This window comes from Suricata suricatta, chromosome X, assembly GCF_006229205.1.
Source record: "Suricata suricatta isolate VVHF042 chromosome X, meerkat_22Aug2017_6uvM2_HiC, whole genome shotgun sequence".
Classification (NCBI taxonomy): domain Eukaryota; kingdom Metazoa; phylum Chordata; class Mammalia; order Carnivora; family Herpestidae; genus Suricata; species Suricata suricatta.
This window is the reverse complement of record NC_043717.1, coordinates 106,213,027-106,234,065: the sequence shown is the minus strand read 5'-3', so window position 1 is coordinate 106,234,065 and position 21,039 is coordinate 106,213,027. Positions and strand designations below refer to the sequence as shown.

General features: G+C 42.8%; 1 protein-coding gene across 1 annotated transcript in view; it reads right to left on the bottom strand.

Annotated features, from left to right (window-relative positions):
* The window catches only part of AFF2 (AF4/FMR2 family member 2), a 307,058-nt gene extending 288,310 nt beyond the window's left edge, over positions 1–18,748 (bottom strand). Inside the window, exons 1-2 of the mRNA XM_029930698.1 lie at positions 18,633–18,748; positions 8,571–9,431 (exon numbers count right to left, since the gene is read on the bottom strand). Of these exons, the coding sequence (XP_029786558.1) occupies positions 8,571–9,248 (678 nt within the window). The 5' untranslated portion in view covers positions 9,249–9,431; positions 18,633–18,748. The remainder of the gene's footprint in view (positions 1–8,570; positions 9,432–18,632) is intronic.
* Positions 18,749–21,039: the final 2,291 nt, after the last annotated feature.

Here is a 21,039-nt window from a genome sequence, read left to right as displayed (position 1 = left end):
GATGCCCTTACAAGGAAAGGAGAGGACACGGAGAGACACACAGAGAAGACGGGCGAAGATGAAGGCAGAGATGAGAGCAATAATGCCACTAGCCACGGACCACCTAGAACCTTAAAAGAGGCAAGGAAAGATTCCCCTGTAGAAAAAGTGGACAGAGTTCAGCCATGCTGGCACCTTTTTGGATTTCCAGCCTCCGTAACTAGGAGAGAATACATTTCCGTTGTTCTAGGCTGTCCAGCTTATGACACATTGTTAGGGCATCTACAGAAAACCAATACATCTCCCATTCCTGGAGTCTTGTAAATTTTTCAAAGCCATTTCACAGCTACTTAGCTCACTTATTCTCACAGTGACTTTCTGTGTAGGTAGTCCATGGATGACCTGCATTCTTACGCTGACGAACAGGGAGACGCCCCCATGGAGCATCTATGAGGAAAAGCCCGGCCCCCTACCTGCTCTTTGTTAACTACTCTTGCAATCTTATGACCTGCAAGTTGTTTCAGTCTGCCTGGCTGGGGGCGGGGGGCGCGCAGTTCAAACATTTGAGGGAAGTGTAACTCGTAACTTCTATGGCAATCATTCATATGCCCGCATTTTACTGACCTCTCATTCACATCTCAGGCTTATCTACTCGGTGGTTGCGTTTTGGCTGCAGAAAGATTTTAGCTATGTTGTCTGAACACTCTGCTAAAGTCATCTTACCAAATAGGCAAAAACTCAGAAACTTTATGAACCAAGGAAAGGTCCTCTAACAAGTTGTGTCATATGTTACTCATTTAGGAATATTGCAAAAACACTACTTCTCACCATATTTGTAAATGAAAAACACATGACTGTAACCTGTAATACCACAAGAAAAATTGCTCTTTTGGTATGCTTGGCCCCATACTTTTGAAATATGAACCCAGCAAGAGAATTTCAACTTAAGCTGGATTCAGCTCATTATTCTCCTGCCCCTATGTGCCAGCAGAGAAGCTACTTTTGGAAAATTAACCCATACATATACAGTAGCACACTGAACACCAAATGCCATTGTGGAAATGGCACTGGAGACCTGGCTTCTAGTCCCAGCAGAGTCACTTGCTGACCATGTGACTTTAGACATGAAACTCTTAGTCTCTCTGAAACTACACTTCTGCAGCTATACAAAGGAGATGACAATAATTCTGGACTCTTCTTAGAGTTGGATCCAAATAAGATGGCTACATGGAGGGGGATTTGGGGTGATGTTGGTCAAGTGGTACAAAGTTTCAGTTATGCAAGATGAGTAAATTCTAGAGAGCTACTTAATGTACAACATGCTGAGCACAGTTAGCAGTACTATGGTTCAAGCACTACTTGAAAGTTGCTAAAAGAATAAATCTTAAGTGTTCTCACCACATGCTCAGAACGCAGCAGCTAGTGGAAGTGATGAATATGTTAATTAGCTCAATCATAGAGGTTATTTCAGAACGTTTATGTATATCAAAACATCCACCTGTATACCTTGAACATACACAATTGTTACTTGTCAATTGCACCTCAATAACATGAAGATAAGATGATGTATGTGAAAGCATTTGTGAATTTTAAAGTATAAAGGTAATAGGTTTTTATTATTGCCACTTATATTATAAACTCACTTGGTAACCAAAGCACAGTACTTTTTAAAAAGATGGTTAATTAAAGATTATTTGTTTTCACATCAATTAAAAAAATACTAAAGAGACTTATAGCAGCCATAAAGAGTTTATAACTCCTCTCCAAAGCCCTTTGCATTCACTATTTGGGCTGAATCAATATGGTTATCTACTTGTCAATTTTTCTTATTCTTTAACACAGAATGTGAGTAGCCTGTTTTTTATGACTGGCTCAGAATGTACTAAGCTAATCAATATATCCAGTGATAACAGGATGATTTGGAACACACGTAACAAAAGCTTATCACTTTACTACATACCAAATCTGTCAAAATATTTTTCAAGAAGTAATGTGAAAATAGAAGTTCTCCATCTTTCATGATATGAGTGGGTAGTGACAAAAGGATTAAGAGGCTATTTCCTGAGTTCACAGCTTGGTATTTTCCAGTGAAATACAGCATATAGCTGTTTATCTTTTTTAAAAAATGAGTTCAATCCAGGCTGAACTAGTATCCAATCCCCAAAGAATATCCAGTTCTAGCTTTCCCCTATTTCCCTAGTCTGAAAACATCCCCAGCTGCTTGGAAGGATGACAGTAAGAGGTGTGCAGGCAGAGTTCCCATCCCTCCCCGCTGCCCCCACACTTTTAGCGGGGTGTGCATGACAAGGGAATGGCTGAAGTTACTTCACAAATAAGGCAGGTTTGGGCTCAACACAAAGGCAAATTACGCACTCAGAGATGTACAGCTAGAAGAAACGTCCCTGGTGAGCTGTTCGGAACTCCCCATGTAAAGAGAGGCAAAATTGCGCTCACGTTTATAGAGCAGGTCAAGGCCAGACGTGGAACTCACAGCTCAGCAGACATTGTCCAAACTATACTTGCTAGTATACCACACATTCCTTCAAGTAAGATTGACTTTCAGCCATCTCCTGAAGATTCATTGAAATTATTAAGGAACAGTGATGTTTTAAAATGTATCATTAGGAAGGATGACTTAAATTTGCATAGTGTAAGAATAAAAGGGTTTTTTTTGTTTGTTTTGGTTTTTTGTTTTTAGTGGAAGAAGAATAAATCAATCTTTTGGCTTCTTTCCAACCAAAAGAATGTTAAAAGTGACAAGGGATTTAAAAGCACAGAACACCAAGACCGTTGTGCTGAACCAAATAGCCCAATTCGTTGCAAACATGCGATGTGGAAATCAGGACGCTGATGGCTAGAAGCATTTTCATGCAGCCCTACAAGAGAAAATAAAGATGCTAAAGAACAGGACTCGAGGAAATGTAAAGGAACACTAAAGCCACACAGAAAACCAGGAATCTACAAGACCCTTCACCAAGCCCAAGTGGAGCTCTACTCCTCAGTTTGCCTAGTGCTGATGAGAAATGGATAGACAGGGGCAATGGAGGGCAGGCGCACCCAGGAAGGAGAGTTTGGTTGAGTACAACCATTTCAGCACAGCCTTGGGAAAGCATGTTGATGAAAAGTTGAGGTCTACAGAGCAAGAAATGGGATGTGCTTTCTTTTCTTAAAGAATTTTTATTTATTTATTTTTGAGAGAGAGTGAGTGAATGTTCAAGCAGGGGAGGCAAAGAGAAAGGGGAAGAGGGAGAATCCCAAGCAGGGTCCGTGCTGTCAGCTCAGAGCCCGACATAGGGCTCAAACTCATGAACCATGAGCCAAAACCAAGAGCCAGACAATTAACTGACCCAGATGCCCAGGCACCCCAGAAAGGAGATGTGCTTTCTTGAAAGGGGGTAGAAAATACCAGAGCTTGGAAGTTACTGCTTGAACTGGTGAGAGCACTTGGCTTGAGAGAGCCCCTAGGTTGCAACACATGCACATGAACCCATTGGGAAAGCCAAGTTTCAAGTTCACCATTACCATCTGGTTGCCACATTGCCCAGGCACTCAAGACACTTACGACGCAGCCTTTCGAGCCCTATCTTACTTTGGTGCCATAACCCCACAGCTGCAGACAAACTGGCCTATCTTCAGAACGTATTTTGTATGTTCTACCTCCCTTTTTTGTACCTGCCATACTTTCCACCCATCCCTAATCTGCACAAGTATGAACTACCCTCCTGATCCCTCTTCACCCAGGATTCAAGGTCAAGTTCAAAATTTGTCTTGTCTCCTATCTCTGTAAGACCTCCTGGGGTAGCTCCTCTGTGTCAATGGCTGCTGAAACACCCTAACACCTTCCTAATCACCTAGTACCTCTGACCTCTCCATCACAAACAATGCAAGGTTCCGTGTTCCACCTGTATTATTGGTTTTCCTTCTCAGATGCTCCCTTGGGGCCACTTCAGTCACTTCAGTCAGCTTAGGGAGACACGGAATGAAGACATGTGATAAGGAAAATGAATTTTAATACCAATGACAGCATGCCATTGGAAGCCTTCATCAAAAAGCATAAAAGAAAAGCAACCAGTAGCAATGGACTGACAGAGGTTATACAAAGCTTTCTGAATTCTATGGTTGTATGGACTGAATGCTAAGATAGAGGCCTGGGCTGGCATCCTGAACGTGCAAGGACTTCCACCGGTATCTCCACTGGGTCTCAATGGGGTGGGAAGAAGACTGCCTATAGCCTTAGACTGGATACTATTTTGTTTCCATGAGAATGGGCTCCAAAATAAATAAACTGGTGATGCACATTGAGTGAAAAATGCTCAGCCCAGTTGCACACAGCAATCTTCCCTGAAGGAGCTGCCTCAGTGGTTCCTGTGGAGCTGCCTGGGCATATCCCGCACATGAATGCTAAGTTCCCAGCATCCTCTGTGGTTCTCACACAAGGGACTTGAGCCTCCCATCTACCTCACAATAAATAAAGCTAATTATACCCACAGTGTTCTCTGCATAAGATACACAACAAAATGGGCACAGTCACAAATGTGAGTAACAACTTTGCAGCTGGTTGACAAAACTAGCCCCTAAGAGCAGCGAACGCCAGATCCCACCATGCATATGAGTTCCATCAAACTTTTCTAAGGGATTCCTAATTTGGAGGCAACTGGAGCCTCAGATAGCCTTAGGGTCACAGCCAAGAGCAGTTTGTAAGGCAAATGATCTTTCATGGTAATGACACTCCACACATTAGTATTGGACTTATGACAGCTTATTGACTTAGGATGGAGATACTTCATACCTGTCACTAGTTCTTTCATTTGCGTGCAATCATTTACTTCCCAAACAATACTAACAACAAATTGTGTGCCAAAATGCAAAGCTATCTACATGAAGCGATTTGTATCCTAATGAGAAACATAAGCCAAAATGTATGTAATGAAATCACGCATAAAGCTACATTTATTAACTTCATTTCCTAATAAAAGACCATCTGCAAGTACCCTCAGTTTCCACTTGATATAAATAGGTCTTTTACTGTTTTCAGATGCAGCTCCCAGAAAATTCTTCTAAGCTCAACTGCAGAACACATCAGTCTTTTTTTTTTTTTTTGGTTGCCTGGAATGTTAGTAAATTCTGTAAAACGAAGTTTTTAAGCAAATTTTGTTCCAAAAGCATGCTTCAGTTGAAAAGCTGACCTTTTGCAATAAAGTTGGTTAGACTTTTAGAATCTTTATTATTTATTCAGAAATTCTAAGAAGCAAGGAAATATGTCAAGGATGGGTCATAATTAACATTTCCCCATAAGCACAGACACGTAAACAAACATGGGCACACGCACGTGCTCATATCATTTCAATCATAGTTTGTGTCTCTCAACTCACAACTATATTAGTATCTGCTTATTTGTGTATCTTCGAATGCAGTCTATTTCCTGCTCATTCAGCCCCACTGCTCCTAAATGCACTTCCCTAACATATAGGTTGACCTCCTCTCATTAGAACCAGGGACACAGATGGGAATACACTAAGAGACCCTGTGACTGCTCTCTGGACAAGCCCTTTTAAGTAATAACTCCAAGTAACGCTGCCACTCATCAATGATGGCTACTTTGACTGGGGACCCAGAACCCAATGCCTGGACCTCTCGGCGCCAGGGACCGGGGCTGAATTCTAATGCTAAGTGCTTTTGAAAAGTGCATCAAGATTTAATAGGGTGAACTTCCAGACTTGGTCAGAGTTTTAGCCACATAAATTCCATTAGGTGCGAAACTCCATAATGCTCCACCCCGTCTATATTTATGCCCATGTTTTAATCTACACCCTTCTAAGCTCCCTGTCAGGCTCTCAGAACTTTCGTTTCCTTTCCTCCTACCCTGGGTTTTCATATTACCCTTGAAGCCAGGATGTTCTCCTGACTTTCGGGCCCTAAGCTTCTGTCTACCCCTCTTTCAAATCCTTCCTTGAGACCTATATTTTAAAATAAGTACTTTCTTCACTGATCTCTCATCATGACTCTATTGCTCCTGACCCATTTTTCATACAAGGCTCTACCAAAGTCTATTTGTACTGTCACCAAAGGCTGTGTGCACAGAGGCTGCTCCTTGGATCATCGTCTCCAGAGCTGAAGACAGCTCAGACTCTCTTCGGAAATGTACCTCTCATTGGTGCACCAGAGCGCTGAGAAAAAGCATGAAGTAGTTTCTGAATCTGGGTCAGCCATGTTGTGAATGTATAAGAGACGGGATTACAACAGAGTGAATCTCACTAGGTCTGTGACCCATCACTCTGCTAATGAGGTATGGGCACAGGCTGACAGACCTCTTGATGGGCCAGTAGCACCTCAGACCAGTCTTGAGTGATGGCACCACCATGGAAGGGGGGAACAATACCAGATTCCAGGGCAAGAGAAGGGACAAGAATGACATCCCAGCCTCTCATTATACTCCTCTCCAATGCACGTTTCCTTTTGGATTTTAAGTATTACAATCCTGTGTGAAGTCATCCGGTAGAAATTAGGATTAGGATTTCCCAATGACTGTGCAGGAGCAGAGAAGACCAAGACACAGGCAATTAGGGTACAATTAAAGAGGTATAATTAATGATGGATTTTCTAGCAACTGTTTCCCTTTGTCCATGTGAGTTGCTTAACATCCTGGCTTAGAAAATGTACTTAGGTGACCAAATTTGAAATTCATTCACTCAGCAAACATTTATTAAGTCTCTACCATAAACCAGGTATTTGTGAGACACTTAGGATACAGAGAAGAATGGGACATTCCTTGCTCTCCAGGAGCTCACAGTCTAACAGCGGATTGAGACACATCAACAAGTAGCTACAATACATGAGGTAAGTGCCAGTCAAGATGTACGTAAGGCGCTAGAGGAGTCCAGAGGGAGCAGTCTATAGTAAGCCTGGTGGAATCAGGGAGGCTTCCACAGAGAAAAGACCAGCAGAGTACACCTGAAGGAGGAACAGGACTTCACCAGAAGACAAGGGAGGGTGGGGAAAGATGTTCTAGGCTGAGAGCACAGCAGGCACGAAAGCAAGCTCCACGTGGCTGGGATTACATCTGCATATGAAGAGGTCATGAAATGTGAAGTCACAGGAGAGGCATGGGATCAGCATTAAGGGCTTTGTATGCAGGACTAAGAAATTTGGACCTTGTCCTGGAAGCGATGAGAAGGCACTGAAGAATCCAAAGCAGGGGGTGCCGTGGCTACATCTGCCCACCGGGTCAGCCTGAATGGAAGATGGTTTGGAAAAAAGGTGACACTAGAGGGAGGGAGAGCAAATAGGAGGGGCTTTCACAGGTGCCCACAGGTGCTCCAAAGGCAGTGAGAATAAAGAGGTGACGGGCTGGGGAGATACTTAGGAGGAAGCTTGACAAGACTTGATGAATGATGAGACCAGAAGCAAAAGTGCCTCAGAAGTCAAACAGTATTAAAAACATGCATTTGTAAAATACAACTCACAGCCCCACTCCTCCCCTTCTTTTGTGTTCCCGTCGTCCTCTGAAACCCCCGCATCTGCTGAGTACAGATGATGGCGGAAAGGCTAGAGGTGCACAGGGTCAGACTTCTCTGAGACACCACTAACTTGGAATCTGCAACAATTCACACAGACTGTCTGTGACTCCTATTGAGTAAGAATTTCAACCTACTTTCTTCCTCTGTGTCTTTTGAAGCCTTTCGGCACCAGTAACATGAATCCAATCTAAAAGCAGTGGCTTCTTCCAATCAAGTCTTGAGGAGAAGTCGGCAGCCGCTTACATGGTGGTGTCTGAGGGCACCCAATATATGTCCCCCACCCAGGGACCACAAGGCCTGGGATCCAATCATTATGAGTGATTCATTCCTCTGGGAGAGGCTTTGGTCCCTCTGACTTCTCTTTTATAAGGCAATGACTCCTGAGATGGGTAGGACAGTTAGTCATTCTAAATTCAGTGGCATTGTGGTTGAGCATAATGCCTTTGGCTTTGACAGAAGGGGTCAAGGTAGTATAAGAGGGCTACGTAGGCACCTGTGGAGGAAGGTGGTGCAGAAGGGAGGATTGAGGGATATGGAGGATAACGTTAGGATCTTGCCAAGGAATAGCCCCACAAGCACTCAAGAAACTAAGATTCCACTTCCGATGCCAGCAAATCACACTTGTACGTTCTTGTACCTTAAGGAACTTCTCTGTTTTATGCTTATGATATGCTATTTGCTAGTGAAGGCCTATGGTGGCTCACAATCTTTTCAGGGACCTCAGACTGCTTACAACCAATTATAATCTCCAGTGTCATTCATCTGTACATATTACTACAGGCGCACTCTCTGAAACTATTTTATAAGTCCAAATTTTCATTCACTCAGACTGACCTTGTCTGCTGCAATTCCACATTATGGAGATTTCACTGTATTTGCAGAATGTTAATCAGTCAAGTCACAAGCCACAGAAGATCGAGACTCAGACTCTGACCTTGAAGAGTCTCATCTGTGGCTCAAGAAGGTAAATAAGAGCCGCTTGTGAATATTTGATTATAGAGTTCAGAGCAGTGAACTAAAAAAAAAAAAAAAGAAGAAGAAGAAGAAAGAAACAAAACTTTAAACATTACTTACTTCACTTGTTTGGAGAATCGTGAACTTTGGCAGTTTAGGCTTTGAACTGGCTGCACTGGGTTTTCCATCCAATAGTGATCCAAATGACAGATTCCCAAAGCTGTTCTCGAATTCGATGGAAGGTTTCAGTGTCGGAGGGATGTCCGGTGCCTGGTCCTGGCCATCCATGGGTCTGACATAGGCGGTTGGTTTTTGCTGCCCCATGTTTGTTTTGCAGTAAAGCCCTGGTGGGAAGTTCTGAACTGACAGGCCACTGCTGGGAGCTAACAAAGAGGAGGCCACTAGGGGAGACCCAGGAGCGTGCACGGTAAATTCAGGCTCTTCCGGTGAGACGGACTGAAAGATTTCTTTGAAAGTATCCCCTCCACTGGACTTAAGGCTACTGTCTTCCTTTGCAGATGGGTTTGCCTCTTCAACGGCTCTGACCTGAGGCTGTTCAGCTGGGTAGACGAAGAAGTCTTCCAGTCGGGCTGGGGGCTGGTCCTGTGCAGGTGGCGGCATCTTACTTGGCTGGCTACTGGCCTGGCTGGCTGGTACGAGGCTAGAATTATGACTATCTCGTGGCCAGTCAGCTTTTGATTTCCTGTTGCTGTGTATTAGAGTGGAATTCAGTATCACGACAGAAGGTGGAGGCATTGGTTCGGAGGGGTGGGTGTTATCCTGGTGAGGTGGGAGCATTCGATTCTTTTGCTCTGGGAAAAAGCTCGGCTCGTTTTTGTTGATGGGAGTCTGGGGCACAGAATTCTTTGGGATTCCCACTAGATGATTCTGATTAGAATGGTTAGTTAGCAAATCCTTCACTTCATCATAGTTTCCCAGCGTGTTCTGGACTCGGTTGGCAAGTGCATCCCCTTTGTTTGTCTAAAATAACAAAAAGATGGGGGTGGGAGGAGAGAGAATGAATAGGTTTGTGTTTCCTAATGTTAATGTTTCAAACAGATGTCCTAAGTAGACTAGCATATAGGGTTCTTTAAACTTCTCATGCTGCCATATAATTTCATACTTTTCATGGGCTATGTAAGAAAAAAAAATCAATAACACTCTTGAAAGAGCCTCTTGGAATGAGCTGTGTGATTCACGTTTGTATACTCCCTGGCCTATCCTTAACCATGTTCATTGGGAGAAAGTTGGAAATTACATCGGTTAAAAATTTTTTTAGCAAAATAACTTCTTGTAGGTCAGATGAGCTGAACTGTTCCATTCTCCATCGTGAGGAACAACTTCAGCTTAGTGATCACTGGAACTGTAACGGAACATTCGACTTATATTTGTTCTTGACACGTCAGTCCTTTGTGCCACATTATACCATGAAAAAGGCTTAGCCCATTGGATAAGGAAGTCGGTGAAATTGTGTGATCATGAATATATTGGTTTAGAAAAGTTCAACATCTAATTTAGCTAACGTGACTAAAGCGAATCTAATTCCTTTTAATCAAAGGACTGTATAAATTACGAGTGTCTGCCTACATATTCTGGGGGTAACAGTGTTTACGTATTGATGATTCATACTTGTTCACTTTGAAATGGTACAATTGTTCATCAACACTGACTCAAGCTCTCCTGTGTCTTTTCAATGATTCAGAAAAAATTGTATTCAAGGACTCAAACTGCTGCTTACGTAAATCAAAACAAAGTCAGATTTCCAAAGTTATGTTGGCCTCTAAATCATTCTGTGGGCAATCAACATACCGGCGCTATCTTCCCCTGTAGGAAATACTAATCTTGTTAAAATGGCTGTGGTTATTCTTAAAATAATTAAGTTCCTGCATGGAAAGCACAGCTATTAGAACTAGAAAATGGTAGCTAGCTATATACTTGGAAATGACTTTGACAAAAGCTTAGCTGTTCATCTCTGAGAGCGACTTTTTATGATTCCCTTTACCTGCCAAAGGTGTTTTCAAAATAAGCTGCTGAATTCAGAAGGGCAAAGGATTTCTTTGTGCTTAGGCTGCACGATCCTGGCCCAAGATGTTGCCGTGAAACAAGGGTACTGGCATCTGTGGGGCCATGGGGCAGCAGGACCAATGGACGGGGAAGACACCCGCCCTATGTTGCCTCTGCTCCCAGGAGCCACAGGCACGCCCTCCAGGCATGGGAGGCGGTGCCAACTTCCCCGTGGATAAACCTCCACTGAAGATAGATGTTTAACATCTCAGCTTTCTCATATGCCCTTAACACAGCCCCATTTCCTGGCATACATGGGGGTGCGCCTAGCCAAGCCTGGGATTTCAGTCTAAACCTACGTTGTATGGCTGTGTGCTGTTCTCTGTATGTGAGGATGGAAGAGTGTGCAGATGAATGGAGGATGAAGTGCTGGAAATGGATGAAACCACCCAGGAAAGAAAATACAGAATGAGAAGGTCAGGCTCAGGAGGCAACCCTGGGGAACATCAACCTTTAAGCGACTGAGAACAGAAGAGGAGCCAGCAAAGGACACCAAGAAGGAGCAACCAGAGAAGGAATCAAACTGGTGACCTTGGCCCCGTTGTTAACATAGTCTCCATAGACTGGATACAGTATCCAACTCACAGCATGTGTTAAATCATAGAAGACATTTCCAAAGAAAGGAGGGCAATTAGGGAAATACGATTCCAGAGATTAAGGGAAAGTATGCTACGTATATGCTAAAAGGGTGCTGTTGGGGAGGGGTAATTTTAGAGATCCAATAAATGTCCATTTTAGTTTTCTTATCCACAAGAACATCTGATACTGCGTCACACGCAACACTGGTGCTAAAGCAGTGATTAAACAATTAACATTCCATATAATCCTCAGCCGAATAATTGCTCCGTTTTCAGAAGTACATTTGAAAGGCATATTTAATAGACAGAGATGGGTAGAACTCATTTTTATTCCCTGAAAAATCCCTAGGTTTGTCCATTTTAATGGCATAAATTAGCTAATCAGTATCGAAGCCCCTAAATCAGCTAAGGCCAGAATAAACTCTGTAGATGGTGGGGGCTCCGTCGCTGGTGTTGTACAACGAACCAGCTGGGCGACAGCCAAAACCAGTCTCCCTCCTATTCAAACCCTAAATTCAAAGCAAAGGGATCGCATCATGCTGAGAGCCCAGTATCAATTTGATGCAAGCTTTAAATACTTGCAAAGTTTTTCTGGCCCCTCAAACAGGTTACCTCTTGGGTGAGATGACTGCTTAATAAACACTAATACCCGCTGATCTTCAAATATCTGAACTGTTTCTTTTCATTTCCCATTTCAAATGCCTTTATTTTACATTGTCTCATTTTGATGAATTTGGATATGCGTCCTTCCCTTAGACAAAGAGAATTCTATCAGCTAAGCCCTTTCCCTTTTTGCCTTAGCTACCAGGAAGCTCAATGTTCAACTTATTGCACTTTCACTGAAAGTTTACTGGACTTTCAGTGAAAGTTCATTGAATTTCCACTGAAACTGAGTTCTACAGAATCAGACCTTGACTTGTGATATCAAAAATACCACACAATACCTCACATCCCCTGAGAAGTAATTCACTCTCTCTGGGCCAACACAGTCAAGTCTCAAGAAACTTAAGACTCATTTGCTTGCAAGCAAGCTAGTTTAGCAGTAAATAAAGGGGACACGCTCATCTTTTCTTCAGTGGAGAGAACCTTGCTTAGGTTTTAACGTGTCTTTATTTACTTCTACTGTTATAATGATCTGGGTTTCCAATGCATGCTAAGATTTTTTCCCATCTCTAGGTTTTGAAATTAGGAGAACTTCTAAACTGGCCAATGTCTAAAACTGTATCTACATAAATAAAATCAGAGGAAAATTAAAAGTTCTCTTAACAGGTCCAGAAGATCAACCTCCTACCATATAGGGTAATGATTCCTTTTCCTGCACAAAACTATGAGCTCTTAAAAGTCAGATACCCCCATTTGTTCGCCTTTATATCCTCAAGATATATGCATGTCAGATGCATATCAGTTACTCAAAAAATTGTTGCTGACATGAACAGAATCAAATTATAATTCATACCCTACCTATATCAAAATAAAGGATTTGCAACAGCTTGGAGTAAAAGGTACATCAACAGAAAAGCAAAAACACGCTACCTTGGTTACTGTGATTGAACACTAAATTGAACTTTGAGCTTCCTGGTAGCTAAAGCAAAAAAGAAAAGCTCCCAGCTTATAGAATTCTCTTTGTCAGATGGATGGAAGCAGAAATATTCTAAGTAGTTAAATAATACAAATGGTTTTCAGATACTAAAATGTAATTAGGAATTCTCATTGGTTCAGTTACAAGAACTTCTGAACAATAAAACCATTTTTTTAGCCCCAATTTCACAGAAGATGCAAAGATGATCTTCATGCAGCTTTTTCTTATGATGACTAAAAACAAGAGTGTTGCATTAAAGTCTAACTCAGTGAAGGCATATCTATATGTGGAGGTAGGGAGCTAGGCTAATAGGTCCAGGTGTGAGGGTTTCCTGTGCACAAATGACCTAGGGGCACAGCCGGTATGACGTAGAGGAACGAAGGGACGTCCACTCGCTTAGACTAGCTACCTCACAGAGCAATTGTCTCAGAGGGACTCGTGAGCAGAACTGCACAGCAGACAGTTTGGGGTTGAGTTCACTGGCGACACTTTCTGAGTTGCTGATTGAAGGATGAAGATCCATCCACATGCATGCAGGGATTACTCATAGCCGTGCTGGAGACACATACTGGTAAATTCAAATCAGTCGTGAGGCAGGGTGAGGCACGGAGGACACACAGACACATAGCCTCACAAAGTCCACCATTGAACAATCTCCAAGGAATTACTAGTACAGTCCAGGTCGCCCAAGTCGCTCTCTGCCTCTCCAGCACCAGAACTGGGTAACTGTCAACCAGTTTTTAAATTTCTCAAGATGTAGCTATGAAAGTCACTGGATAGAAAACCCAATGGGGCCAGAAATACATTTATGCACACCTATACGATGCACTCTCCTCGTACACCACAGCAACTTGTGATTCACGCCGCATGTTCTGTTCCGCCCTCCAGAGTCTTAGTGATCCCATTAAGGACCAAGGTATCCTTGGCAGTCTTGATTGGACATTATAAACATGGTAAAAATGAAATTTAGACATTTCAATCAATTACAGGCTTCTTTCAATAGGCCAATTCTTTACTTCCCATTCTAGATAATTCGCGGATTCTTAAAAGGTAACCTCTGCGGCTATTACTTTCTAAGTAATCGCAATTTCTCCATCATCAAGGAAATGCATTTTCCAAGTATTTTCAGGCATAAATTACACGTCTGGTTTGTGGCTCATGACTAACAGCACTCCTCCATTTAAGCTTTTTGCCTCTCATTACTTTAGGAAATGCAAAGTTGCCTCAGTTTGCTTCTAATGCTATCTACAAATCAGTAGTAGAAGTTCATTGCAAGACTAATGTGCTAGGACGCTATTGTACCATGGTATTTCTTTTTAATAAAAGTAGCAAAATAATTTAAGTGTGGGGGCTCATTTTTTCCTTTTATTTTATTGCGGCTAATGTATGTGATTTAGTAATTCCTTTTTTTCTAATTGTAATAGTTTTACAGTTAATCTCTTTAAGCTGTAAGTTCTTATTTCTTTCTTTAATTATAATAACGATAGTATCTTAAACTTGAACAGCACTTGCCAGATTTCAAAGCAAGGTCTCCCGGCTCATTTGACTTGATCCTTACAACAACCACATGAGTCAACGGAGCCGCTCTGATCTCAGTCTGCGTTCTACCTCCCCAACCCAAATGACCTTGGATAAGCCACTTAATCTCTCTGTGCCTTGCTTTCCTCATTCTTGCAGAGCTGTGAAGAGCCAAAAATTGTTAGTTGCTATGGCTTTATCATCATTATTATTATCAGGGATTCTTTTATATCAGGTATCCTTATTCACTTCAGAGAGGAGGAAACTATAGGTCAGAGGAATAACGTTTCTTCACCAAAGTCACACAGGAAGTAAGCTTATCAGGTCTTCTGACCTCCTTTGGGAGGATAAACAGCTTCCTATGACACATACTGAACCACACAGAACTGGCTCTAGATTCACTACTTAGTTACATGGATATGAAGCTGGAGAGGAGGCACCTCACCTCTCTGAGCCTCAAATTCCTCGTGGGCAACATGAGAAAATAAGCACTCCGGCTGTCCTAAGGACTAAACAGGCACATATAACGCCCAGCACATGCCTGGCATTTGGCAGGCACTTGATACACGCCAGGTCCTCATCCTGCCCAGGGGTTTCCACACTACCCTGACATGGCAAAGTGCTTCACAGTTTTCAAGTGCTTTTGAAGACATCCTTCTCAACACCACAGCACAAAGTCAGATTTGAAAGTTATGAAATAAAAAAGCAGCCACACAGAGAAGCTACCCATCACCAACCAAATCTAGGAGTAGTCAACATTCTTTCCATTCCAGGAATGGTAGGGGTGAAGCAAAGAATGGAGAGAAATCAGCCAGGCTGAAAGAGATCACCATTTCTGCTACCTGCCAAGAAAGGACAGTGGGTCTTAGGGACCGAGATTCATTGGCTACTTGATGAACTACCAACACTATTGGACTATTGGATCAGGCCACGTTTTAGGCTTCAAGATGGCAAGAAGTTTCCTGAAAGTCCTGATCCACCACCAGGAGCTTTGATTTTTGATTTGATAAACATATCCACTGCAACCCTCAGGAAGGGTTGTGGTAGGTCCTTATCTCTACCAGTGGACTGTGGGCCAGGTCTAAAACTCCCATGGCCACTGGCATGTGCAGATACCCCAAGGGTATCCATACTAGTCCAGGCCTGGGGAGTTTATGGATGTGCACACCAGTTCTAGTATCGTAATATGAGAGGAAAGGAAAGGTATACTCCCCAGTGATCTCCCAGGGAACCCCAAACACGGACACAGCACAAGATAGCAGCTGATCATCAAAGCAATGGTGGAAGAAAGAATTACTAGGTCATCAACCAATAGCTTCATCCCTTTCCTATACATCTTGACTGAAGAACAAAGGCTCTTCCCGATTGAGAAGCATAAAGGCAATAGGCTACTAATCACAAAACAGGCCTGGCCCTGGGCCAGACTAATATTCCCATCTAGTGTTCCTACCTGATATACCCCTGTCATAGCAGCACAGATGACTTTTGAAAACTTCTGACAATTCTGATAACAGGTTTTTTAACTGCCTACTCAAAAATACACGGCTTACATCTAAAAATAAGCATGCATCTGTATTACAGGCCTTGTTAACAAGAGATGGCATTTACCTTAAAGATACAAGACCATTAATTCAACATGACTTAAAATTATAAAGGGGGGAAGATAAGGCAAGGGTCCTATGTCTCATAATAGTGTTGAGCATGGAGTAGATTTTGAATTTTAAGCATTACTCTTTAATCAAAGCTCATTTTTCTAACTCATTCAAAGATAAGACATAAAACTCATCTGATTATTCCTCTTTCTTAAGAAGGGACAAGGCACCTATCATCCTTGACCTCTCTTCCATTTTCTGGAAAAAAGAAAAAAAGGAGGCCACAACATCTTGTCCTTCCCCCAGGCTTTCTTTCACTCTCCTGCCTTGCTCTTACCCTAATATTCCTTCCCACACTTCCTTGCCATCGCTGGTCACCCTTCACACACTCTTGATTCTGCATTTGCGCATCTCCTCTGGGAGCCTGCCCCACCCATCAGTACCTCCTCCTCCACGACCTTCACCCTCTCCCTCGTGATGGACATCGGGTTCTTACCATCAATCTCTAAATGTGTTCATATTTCTCTTATTATTAGAAACAAAGCCTCTTTATTTCCATATAATTCTGACTTACCTTCTTTTCTTCCTTCCTTCACACAAAAACTCGCTGCCTTTCTTTATTTTACCACTTCCCATTTACTCCCCACCCCAGGAAGTTTGGCTTACCTGCAAGTGAGCACCGCTGTCAACAATTCTCCCGAAGGTTGACTCTCCCTAAGGTCACTGACCCCCTCCCCCTTAACTACCAAACCCAACAGCCACATTCCAGTCCTGACCTTTCCTGGCCACTTGGACACAAATAACCAACAAATCCTTCCTCCATAAAACCCTGTATCTGCTTAATTTCTATTAAATGATTCTCTCCTCATTCTCTTCCTACCTCTGTGATCATTCACTCCTTTTTTAGGTTCCTTTCCTGGCCTCTACTTTGCAACGTTGTTTACTGCTTAAATATTGCTGCTCCCCCAAGATTCACCCTTTGTCCCTCTTACTCAGTCATCTGACAGCTTCCACCACCCCCTACCTGGTAACACCAAGCTCTCTCTCTCGACCCCTCTCATGAGCTCTAGATGCCTCCATCCAATGCCTACTGGATATCTCTCCGTTTGTATCCCACTGGCATGATCAAAACAGAATTTTTTTTCACCACAAGCACCAACCCTGTTTCCTCCTCAACAGCCCGTTAATGAGACTGCCACCTTCTCAGATCAAAAATATGGGCATCATTCATTCCCATCACACACTTCCCACATCCACCCAGGTACCCAGTCTCAGAATTTCAACCTACTTGCTCTGTCTTAAATCCTGCCTGCCATTAACTCCCCTTAGCTGACTACAAAGGCCTCTTTATCTGCCTCTAGTTTCCTTACCTCGAACCCACTCTCCATGCTTCCAACATTGCCTTGAAAATTCTTTGTCTGTCCTGGACATGCCCTTACTCAACAGCTCTCAGTGACTTCTCTTCGTGTTCAGAATTATGTCCAAACTCCTTGGCACAAGGTACAAATCTCCACCAACCTCTCCTGCCTATCTCTGTAGCAGTCAGCACATGGTCATGCCTTCACTCACCATGATGATGTCTGCCACTAGGCAAGAAGTCCTTGAGGGCAGAGACTAGGTCTTGTTCCTCTTTGTACACTAGTCTAAGATGTGACTAGCACATTGTGGGCCTTCAATAAATGTTTGCTAAACCAATCATATCCCTAAATACATGCATTCAAAGGCACTATATACATTAAATAAGTGGAGATAGGAAATATGCTTTTTGAGAGATTGGACTATTATTGACAGATTGCAAAGTAGTAGGTTCGGTGACCTAACTCTCTTGGCTAGACTCACCAAACTTGGAAGACACCTGAGCCTCAGTCAAGAGGTGCCTACTTATCATGAACAAGGAAGCAAGACTCTGGTCTCACTGGTCACCGATCCAGTTTACTCTCTACCCCAAAGTTGTATTTGTGCCTATGCTATCATTCCCTTTTCTAGAAGTCATTGTCTTCTAATTGGTGCCCTTCGAAAATCACAACTGTCAAAAATTTTCTCTATTGTTGTTTTAACTCTTACATCATTTTTGTTTCATTACAGAAAATTACACTGCTACTAAATCCCCATAAACACCAACCAGCTGCCAGCAATTCCACAAGATTCTTCCCCCAAACCCCACCCCAAATAGAAAGTTCAGAGGCAGCCATTGTGAAATCAATACTTGCAGACATAGCAGTATGAGTGTTACTGGAGTTGCAAACTAGCTAGAATACCACCAGAATGTCAACCTGGCAACACGACCCCCTCTGGTTGAGACAATCTCTTACTCTAGGGTTAACCACCAGGAAAAAATGATTGGCTTTTCCCTTTCTCCTTGAACAATGATTTTCAAAGAGCATGCAAACCACTCAATAGCCGCTAACAACATAAAATGGAAGAGGAAAGCAGTGGCCTTGCTTGCAATGGATGGCATTGACTGGGAGGAGAAAGGGACCTAGCTGTTGACATTCTGATGAAGTCTTCAGGGGCAGCCTTGCTGATATCCAGAGTGGGGAGAAGCGACAAGGGGGCACTGTTTGCTATAGGAAGTGCTCGGCAGGAAAGAACTCCTTGGAGACGGAAAGTCTCACTAGTTCCTTTCAACTCTGACCGTACTCCCCAAAGCAGACAGAATTTGTCTCTGAAGACTTCCTCAGAAACCTGCGATTGCTCCCAATACAGTGTATGTATATATTTCATTTGGAAAATATATTCTCCTGGAAATAATTCAGATGCTTTCAAAATAGACTAAATGTTGATTAGTGTGTTCAAAAATGTAACAAGCATCCACTTTACAGAAAGATAAATTACATACATATTCGGCTACCTTGTAGGGCTCCCCAAAAAGATCAAAGCCTGAAGAAAAGAGATCATCTTCTTGCTGGACTTCTTGATTCCTCCGTTCCCATTCCCTTTTTTTAAGGGCACTGCGGTCTTGTTCATAGTGACTGATATGAAAAGAAAAAGACAAAAGGAGAAAAACATTAGTCATGTAAGTCATTCAGATCTGTCTTGTTATCAATAAGAAGAAAAACGATGCAAGCCAAGGCTCCCCAAACAGATACCATATAGAAAGCAGAGAAACCTTTTCTTGACCCCCAATGGGTTTAAGATCCCAGCCAGTTATTTGGAATACAGAAGAAAATGGAAACTTGCTTATTAGAAATCATACTCGTGCCCACTTGAGCATTGCAGAATCCTCTTCCCTTGTCCTTTTGTGAGCGCTACCAGCAACTAGAGGCTCTCCAAAAATCAGTCCACTGCACAGCAAGGTACTGAATTCAAGCTGCTCTGTGTTGCCAATGGCTTAGGGCTAAGAATTCACAGATATTACAAAGTTCTAAGGGAAAGGAATTAACCAATATGTCACAGACAAACCATAATTGTGTCCTGAGCCCACAGCCAGACCCCGTTGTAACCAGATCACAGGAGAGTTGAAGGACATTTTGGGAAGTCCACACCACACCGAATCACTCATTCACTCATACTCCGTCCCACACGGCGGGTGTCGTTTTGGCCTTCTCATAGTTTGTGTCACAGGTGACAGCCTTTTAAGGAAACTCTTCACAAAGAGAGGTGTCTGGCTTGAAAGGCAAACCATTAACAATTAAAGCAAGTGATTAAGAGCCTTGAATGACACTAAGGCACACGTTCAAGAAATACTGTATAGTTCTGTGACTCGTTGCATTTCAGGCCTTCCCATTAGAGGTTCAGTATAAAAGCTTCCAAACAATACCTAAGATATGCTCCAGGCCCTTAAATGTTATAGAATGAAATGCTTCCTGCTGAAGAAAACATCTGTCTTCCTCATCAGGCAAGAAAGTGCATGTTAAACTATAATCTGGGGGCGCCTGGGTGGCTCGGTTGGTTAAGCGTCCGACTCTTGGTTTTGGCTCAGGTCATGATCTCATGGTCATGAGATCAAGCCCTGCGCCAGGCTCTGTGCTGGGCATGGAGCTGGCTTAAGAGTCTCTCTCTCCCTCAGCCCTTCCCCCACACGTATGCACTTGCATGCATGCTCTCTCCCTCTCAAAATAAATAAATAAGTAAACAAACAAACAAACTATAATCTGGAAGTCTCAGAAGTGGTAGATTCTTTTGGTCCATTGGGTTTCCCCCTCCCCTGATTTTGATTAGAATCTTACTCAAAGTGTGTACATAAAATGCCTAACAGGTGCTGTACAAATGTTGCTTTCCTTTCCCATGTTAATACTGCCATGTTAAGCCTTAATTAGATAATTGGCATGCAAATGAATGCAATAACTAAAGGAATTACAAGAGATGCACTGATCTAAGAGCACAGTCAACAGGTTTTGAATACATCCCAAACCTTAATGCCTATCCTTGGTAGCCTAGTTTGCTCATGAGTATCATAACTTTTAATTTACAAAATAAGAGCCCAGAGCATGAAATATCCATGGCAGCTTAACTAGATATTGATATACACGGCGTGTGAGATGCCACTACACTTAATCATCCACCTTTCTCCACAGGAGTCCTTGAACTGACAAATTCAAAGTGACTTTGATAGCCTTATCTTCTGAATCAACAACACTTCATTTCTCTGATTTGAAAAAGTGGCAACATTTAAAGGATGTTCAAACATACATTATGCCTTCGCAATACAAACAATGCCAGAGAGAGAGAGGAGATCGCTGGGCCAGTCACAAGAGTGCTCAGCAAATGTTATCACTGTCTGGGAAAAAAACCGAGAACCTCTAGGGCATTCTGCAAAGCCCAGACCCCACAGCTGGGCCCTGTCTAGTTCAGAAAGGTACCAAGTCCAGAGAACGGAAGGCGGCCTATCTTTCGTAGTCTCAGACATCATGCACAGCTACTACACTTGCGGGCATCAGCTCTCATTTCCATTCACAAGTTGAGATCAGAACCCCAAACAGTTACCACGGTTCACTAGGCCTTTGTGTCAGAGGCCGATGCAGGATCAAGCAGACATGGCAACGACCGCAGACCATGCACACACAGCGCGAGATTCGACCTCAGTGCCGTCCGCTGGCCGTTTGCAATCCAAGTCTATCATCCGTGTGTCAAAATGGAAGAAAGAGAGGGTGTCAGGCATGGAAGGGGACGAAGAAGTTAAAGCAGTATTTAGTTGAGGGGAGTCTCTTGCAAAGGAAGACACATTATTTCCTTGTCCTTCCACAGCACATGACTCTGCACACAAAACAAGGGCCCAAATCTCAGGCTTCCGAGGAATGCAAGCAAGATGTCCGTTT